At 37.6% G+C, this 7674-nt stretch overlaps 1 protein-coding gene across 1 annotated transcript; it reads right to left on the reverse strand.

Moving 5' to 3' along the window:
- Positions 1-5367: 5367 nt before the first annotated feature.
- LOC136068008 (putative RING-H2 finger protein ATL71) lies at positions 5368-5862 on the reverse strand. Its single transcript, XM_065774599.1, has one exon. It carries the CDS (start codon positions 5860-5862, stop codon positions 5368-5370), a length of 495 nt encoding a protein of 164 aa, XP_065630671.1.
- Between the last annotated feature and the right edge of the window lie 1812 nt (positions 5863-7674).

Raw genomic sequence — 7674 nt, forward strand, 5'->3', positions numbered from 1 at the left:
CGTCTTTCTCCACCAAGGCTTTCTTCAGACAGTCCGTCAGCTGGATATATTCGTCCTGGGCCATCTCGGCCATCTTAAGCTTCTTCTCCTGGACGACTTTCCAGGCCTTGAGATCGAGCAGCTCCTCCTCCATTGCCTTGGCTTTCTCACGGACCTGGCCAATGGTCGTCTCATGATTAAGACACCGTCCCATCATGCCTTTCATTATGATCATAGCCTGAAGGACAACAAAAATGCATAAGTAAAATATTTAAGGGCAGCAAGTGGTGAACGGATGGACCAAAAGACGACGGAAGAATTACCTGAGCAATGTTAAAGAGGCCCGTCTCCCCCATTGCCTCCGTTGAGTGATTCCCCAAATCCTCGTAGTTATCGGTAGTAATAATCGACGACAGCCTCTCGAGGGCATACTTGGAGTCCTCACGAAGCAGGACGGGTGGCTTCTTCTGGTTGCCAGACGGACCCATCATCAGACCCTTACCCGCACCATGTTTGATCGGAGTGACCGACTTATTCCCCCCAGCCATCAAGCCGACGACTGGCTCCAAGGGGATCTTGGGCTGTTTTGGCACACGTTCACCCTTCACGGGCAGTTTCCTCTTCAGACCCTGCTTGTTGGAGCCCGTCCCCATGGGGTCCGTTCCAGCTTCTTTGTTCTTTGCAGCCTGAAGTCTTATAGCTGCTCGCCTCTTTGCATCCTCCATCTCTAAAAAAGGTAGACGGATTAAGAAATAACAATAATAATGACGATAAAAGCAGGTAATAGGGTCAATGGACTTACGTAGACGGGTCTGCTTCTCGTACTTTAGTGCTGTCGGGGTTGGTTCGGGCCCGTTGCAATACCAATGGATGGTGTTGAGGTTGACGAGCTTGGCCCAAGTCCGCTCCTCGGGCTTTCTCGTTGCAAAAATTTTCTCAAGGAAGCTGAATTCCTCGAGGGTAATCTGGGGACGCCGTCAAACTGCATCAAAGAGGACGGATGTTAAAAACATAATAAAAATTAGTTAAAATGCACGGAGTCATTTACGACGGGCCATACCAGATGGGTTTAAAACGCCTCAAACTGTGTCAACTGGCATGAAATCCGTCTCCCCTGGATGACACATCCAATTATCTCCTTCGATGAAAAATTAGCGGTTCTTCCAGTCTCTATTTGAGTTTGGGGTTTCAAAAATAACTTTCAAGATGGGGCTCCTAGGCACAAAGCTATACATGCCCCTCGACTTATCTATCTCATCTGAACGGTAGCAATGGAGGAACTCCTTTACCATAAGCCTTCTCCCACCGTCCGACATGGCTCTGTACAGAACCTCCATTGCGATAAAAACTCTCCAGGCATTAGGAGACACCTGGCTGATGGATATACCTAGGTATCTTAAAAGTTCGCGGTGCAACGAATTTAATGGAAATCTCAGGCCGGCCTTAAGCACTTGTTCATACACACCTACTCCGTCAACTCCTTCGTAATAACATTTTTTTGACATATAGGGTAGACGGAGTGGGATGTGGTCTGGGATTTGGTAACGGGCCCTAACGGTATTAAAGTGGGCTTCCTTGATAGTGGACATGAAGGCGTGTACCGTCCACTCTAGAAGCATGATGAACTCCCTAAGTCCATCAGCTCCCACGACAAAACTAACTATCGGCTCTTCGTCTTCAGCTGAACCCTCTTGTATTTCGATCATCTCCAGGCCCTCATTTGTTGAGGACGAGGAGGATGATGACAGACTACTCTCCTCACTCGGGGAGTCGTGGTCTTTGGGACCTGATGGATATACCTCTTCGTAGTTCGCCCTGTCACGGACGACCGACTGATTACTCGACGCATTAGACATGACCTACAGGTAATGACAAAACCTAAGACTCTGACGGGTTTGGAAAGAACGACGGGCGTATAAAGTCTAAAAAAGAGATAAAGAAGAATTAAAATTAAAAGAGGATGGATAGGAGACTACTTACCAAAAGTTCGGAGTAAGCAAGATGTTGCAGATGACGGGTATGGGAGTGAACGGACTATTCTCTGACAGATGTGACGGACTTGCTCTGACAATTTTTTCCAGCAACAAGTGGAGAAATGAGGGGCGGAGGGGTCGATATTTATAAAGGATATGCACGGAAGACGAAGCGACACCTCGTTCCAAAACAATGACCATTGACAGGATGACACTTGGCACGGCTCATAAATGTGTTTGTACGGAGGTAAGTTCACGGATCTAGGTGTCATAAAAACATGATCGAGGTTTTAAAACCGTCACCCCATTGGTCCATTCTCTTGTCTCTGACGGATCCATCGGGTGAGGGGGCAACTAAAAGGGAGAAAATACGCGCTAGGATGCCTAGAGTGAGTGTACGGGCTAACTATGGTCCGCGAACTAAAGAATAGACGAGCCCGTTATTTACACAAGGCCTTAAGTGGACGGACCTGATGCGGACGGAGGTAATAAAGGTGGGCTGGTTGGCCATGAGCCTGTTGGGCCCCTTAGTGGGAACACTTTGGCCCATTCTCGTAAAGCCCAAAGAAGAGTCCTTGCGCAACTTGGACTCTAGAATTCTCATGTATTGGTGAAGATCTTCCCTATAAGGAGAAGATCTGTCCACCACGTTTCGGACTCTAAAAAAAAAGGAAGACTTCTACAAGGAAAAGACTTGGATGCCAAGTCTAAGAGGAAAAACTTTCGACTACTATAAAAACCCCAATACTCTCACCAATAGAGGTACGCATTATTTACCCTCTCTAGCACTCTAAAGTTGTGAGAATACTTTCTGACTTAACCTTTGGAGGGTATTTGGTCGGCACCATACCGGTGCCCTTTGATAGGTTTTCTTCTTTGTATTGTGTAGGTTTACGTTCGAGTGCGAAGGCATCGTGTGACTCACTGGTGAATTTCTCAGCTTCATCAAAAGATATATAATAAGTTTGAAGAGTTTATCTTCAAATTAGTTTGGAGTGAAACTTTATTCACTTAAATAACCGGTCCCTTGTTTGAAATAAACTACCGTGGTAATTTGTGTTTAGATCAACATAATGAAAATGGCTTTTGGCAAGGCTATGTGTATTGGCAATGAACCCAAGAATGATAGAAATGGGCCAACGATGTATGATAATGAAAGTTAAAGTTCGTGGGAGAGATTATTTTTCTAACAATGGGTAGTCAGAAAAATTAATCTTACACTAATAAAATTTTCCCTCTCACCCGTAGAACACAGAGAATGTGCGGTGGTATATTGGTATTTCACCAATAGTTTCAACATGTTAAGCTTATGGTTGTAGCACAACCAGCCCAAGGCCTAGGTAACTTAGGCCAGAACCCAGTACCAAAAAAAAAAAAAAAAAAAAATACTCTTATGTAAAAAGCCTACATTTCCATTGTGAAAAGCCTAAAATTTTATAAAATTATATATACATTTTTAGTGGTTATGCACTTTCTTTTTTCTTTTAATTTATTAGTGTTACTAAGAATACCATAAATTTTATTATAGGCTTACAAATTGGTATGTCACCAATTACAAAAAAAGTAATTCAAAAATTCATGAATTAGAGTGATGAAATTTATAAATTATAGTCATTATTATATTATATTGTAAATATTTTATAGTGTTTTTAGCGCATTTTTCCATTTGATTTCTATTAAGCATGGTGTTGATGGAAAGAAAAACTAAAAACAGACACCAATACTAACGGATAAGATAAACTGATAAAGCCAAATTCAAAAAGTAAAAAACAGACAAAAAAATTTAATAAAGCTAAAGTTCGGTTCGGCCAATCACAGACAAAAAAAATTAATAAAGCTAAAGTTCATTAATTTCCTAAGAGAGAGAGTTTCATAATTTTCATTCATTTCAGTTTAGAGAGAGAGAGAGAGAGAGAGAGAGAGAGAGAGAGAGAGTCAGAGAGAAAAATGAAATACCTTGAGGGAGGGAGCACCAGAGCAGCCGAGCAGGGAGCAAGTGATCTGATCTCAAGCGGCGTTGACGACGACGATGCGGAAGGGCGAGCGATGATGGGTGGAGGGGCAAGCAAGCGATCCGATGAACATTGAGATCTCCATTTGTTGCTCAAAGCGAGCGATCTGATCTAGCGATCTCAAGTAGCGATGGCGTTGAAAAGAACCTGTTGCTCTGTCTTTAGGTTTGGATTGGATTTTAGTGATTTTTTTTTTTTTTTTTTTGTTGATACTTTAGTGATTTCTGAAATACGGTGTTGAAATGAAATACTTTAGTGTTTTCTGATTTAAACCTTTAGGAATGAGGCGTTGCTCTGTTTTTTTTTTTTTTTTTTTTTTTTTTTAATTTGAGGGTGTTCCTAATTCTATGATTGTGGATGTTCCTAATACAGAGGAAATATAAAAAATTAAAAAAAAAAATTTCAGGATTTTTTTTCAGGTCAATGTGTTCGTAGGAACACCCTGAGTTGTAAGTGGCGTCGCTATTGGTGGTATACTGGTATTTCGCCAATAGTTTCAACATGTTAAGCTTATGGTTGTAGCACAACCAGCCCAAGGCCTAGGTAACTTAGGCCAGAACCCACTACCAAAAAAAAAAAAAGACTCTTATGTAAAAAGCCTACATCTCCATTGCTAAAAGCCCAAAATTTTATAAAATTATATATACATTTTTAATGGTTATGCACTTTCTTTTTTTCTTTTTTTCTTTTAATTTATTAGTGACACTAAGAATACCATAAATTTTATTATAGGCTTACAAATTGGTATGTCACCGATTACCAAAAAAGTAATTCAAACATTCATGAATTAGATTGATGAAATTTATAAATTATAGTCATTATTATATTATATTGTAAATATTTTATAGTGTTTCTAGCGCATTTTTCCATTTGATTTCTATTATGCATGGTGTTGATGGAAAGAAAAACTAAAAATCACTTTCTTCCTTTTTCAAAATTTTGATATGTTAGTGATACGGGTTTAGGGCCTAAACTCACTATATTATACTATCCTAATTCAAATTGTAGTATACTAATACTACTAACATTATTATATCTACTGTAAGGCTAGTCTTCGAATAAATATTAATTATTCTAATTCTACTGTCCATTTCATATATTATACAATAAATCAATAATACGATGTTTGCACTCCTCTTTAACCATTTTTGACAAAAACTTTGATGAAAATGTTCTTTAATACAAAATCAAGTGAAAACTCACCAAACAAAGTTCATGAATCTATACCAATTATATTCCAATTAGAGACACAGCTGTTACAACTTTTGCTACACTCTAACATAATTGACTGTAAATAATAGATATGAAATGGTAGATCTATGTAAAAGTTATCAACTACTTCTAATCGACCACTTTTGTAAGTTGTAGCAAATGGTGCAGTTGTAGAAGGGCTATTCCATTAATCAAGTCAAGGATGTCGCTCCAAATGAATTCGCTACCTTAGCAAGAGGCGAGTTTCGACACACCGGACATGTAGTATGCAGCCGTAACCAAGAATCCACACATTTAAGATGAAAGAGATGACCACAATCAGGTAACAAGCGCAACACATCCGTGTCATTGTAATCAGCCAAGCATATTGAACAACAGGATGAGGTAGAGTTGCCCTTGTGGAGCTTGGCTTGGGCATAGATGAGCTTTGGGTAGTTGCGTAGGGTGGCTTCATCAAGACCTAGTTCAGCGGTATTGATGGAGTGTTGGGGGACAGTTCCGACGGACTCTTGGAATTGTTGGAGGGTAGTAGTTGACAAGAAGCGATGTTGGTGGTTTCGATGGCCAGAAGGTCGTTGAGGGGGAAAGCAATTTTGAATCATTATTTTGATTACGATCATGAGGACGATGCAAACGATAGTTCCAACGAAAAAGATGTATTCAATGACAATTCCAACTTCATTCATGTTGGTTTTATCTAAGGCATCATTGGATTATGAGAGAGAGAGAGAGAGAGAGTTTGGGGTAATCGATGAGGCTGTCCACATGTTAAGAAGAAAAGGAAGCGTGGGCATGATTTTTTTTTATTTGAGAAAAACGTGGGCATGATTTGGGAGAGCCAGTATCTGGTGAGATTCTAATTTGGTGGGCAGCTATTATATAATCTACCCAACTCTATCGTATTTGACAAATTCCAATTGGATTGCTTCTCTTTTTCATAATTTTATAAGTAGAGAAAATTAAAGTTGTGTCGGCAGATGATTTGTCTTTCCAAAAATTCGGTTTTTTTTTGGTGAGGGTATTATAAAAGTTATAAGAAAGTAAAAAAAAGAAAAAAGAAAAAGGAAAAATGATAATTGTTTTTAACCTTTATTATTACTGTATTATTTTTTTTTTTTTTGGGGATAGTTCAGCATTTAGCTGTTTACCTTTTGGGGGAATCATAAACTATATAAAGTAATCATGAGTCGTTCATTAAAAAAAGAAAAAAGAAAAAAGAAGAAGAAGCAATCATGAGTCATGAACATAAATTTTCTTTGACTTTTTGAGCAATACCTTTGGTAGGTATTTAACGTGTCTAAGAACCAAGGCAGCCAATATTTTTTAATTATACTTTTTATTTAGGATTTATGTGACAGTGGAGGAAAAATAATCTTTAAAAAACAACTAGTCAATAATCAATAATCCATTATATTTTATTTTTTATTTTATTTATAATTATTAAATAATATATATGATGATATTATAAAATATGCATGCTATAATAATATTTGTTATTTTTCTTTTCAATTTATGCCCCATTATTATAGTATGACTAGGGCCGACTGAACCATAGATACAAGTGATGCATTGCCTAAGGCTCCCAAATAAAAGAAGGCCTCAACTTGTATTAATATATATATATAAAATACAAAAGATTTAAAAAAAAACAAAAATAGTCAAAATTTGGAAAAAATTAAAATTAAATCATAGGAGACAAATTCATTAACTCATTTTTCAAATATGCTAAAATCAAAATTAATACCAGATAAATTCATTAATAATACAATGTAAATGTCTTGAAATATCCTAAAGATTATAAATTTCTAAAAAAAAGAAAAAGAAAAATAAAACAGATATCATAAAAAAAATATTTAATCTCTATATCTCTGTCTTTCCATCTATATTCTCATCTTTCTTTTCTTCATCTTGAATCCTTGATATTTTTTTATAAGCTCTCTTTATCTCTCATTCTATCATTCTTTGCAATAGCTTCACTACCTTCACAGTGGTGGAAGGTGTGTGTTGCTACTGTGTGGGGGCATAGCAATCTGAGGTAACCTCCTCTCTCTTTCCGAAATTTTCGTGAAGATTCAAGAGCATAATTTGTGATAACTGAGAAGTGTTGGCTTTTTTTCAATTTGTTTTAATCTCCACATTGGCCATTGCACGGTCGATAGGACAGCACACTGCAAATTAGCACTACAGCAAGCACAGCTAGCCTCGCGGATCCACAGGCCCCACACATTATCACTACTAAACACACTAACTCAACCACTGTTATATTGTTCACGCATAGGCACACACTATCCCACCCATTGTACCGTCGCTTTTACTTATAATTTATCTATTATTACTGTAAGTTATCACACTAATTGATAATTCAACTTATATCATATCAACCTATTTGTATTATAGCGATACAAACTTATTAAACTATATAATAAATTAATTTTTAGAAGAATTTAAATACAAAAATTTAACTAGTAGTTTTGAATCTTAGAAATAAGTAAGAAAAA

This window comes from Quercus suber, unplaced genomic scaffold, assembly GCF_002906115.3.
Source record: "Quercus suber isolate HL8 unplaced genomic scaffold, Cork oak 2.0 scaffold_95, whole genome shotgun sequence".
NCBI classification, from domain to species: domain Eukaryota; kingdom Viridiplantae; phylum Streptophyta; class Magnoliopsida; order Fagales; family Fagaceae; genus Quercus; species Quercus suber.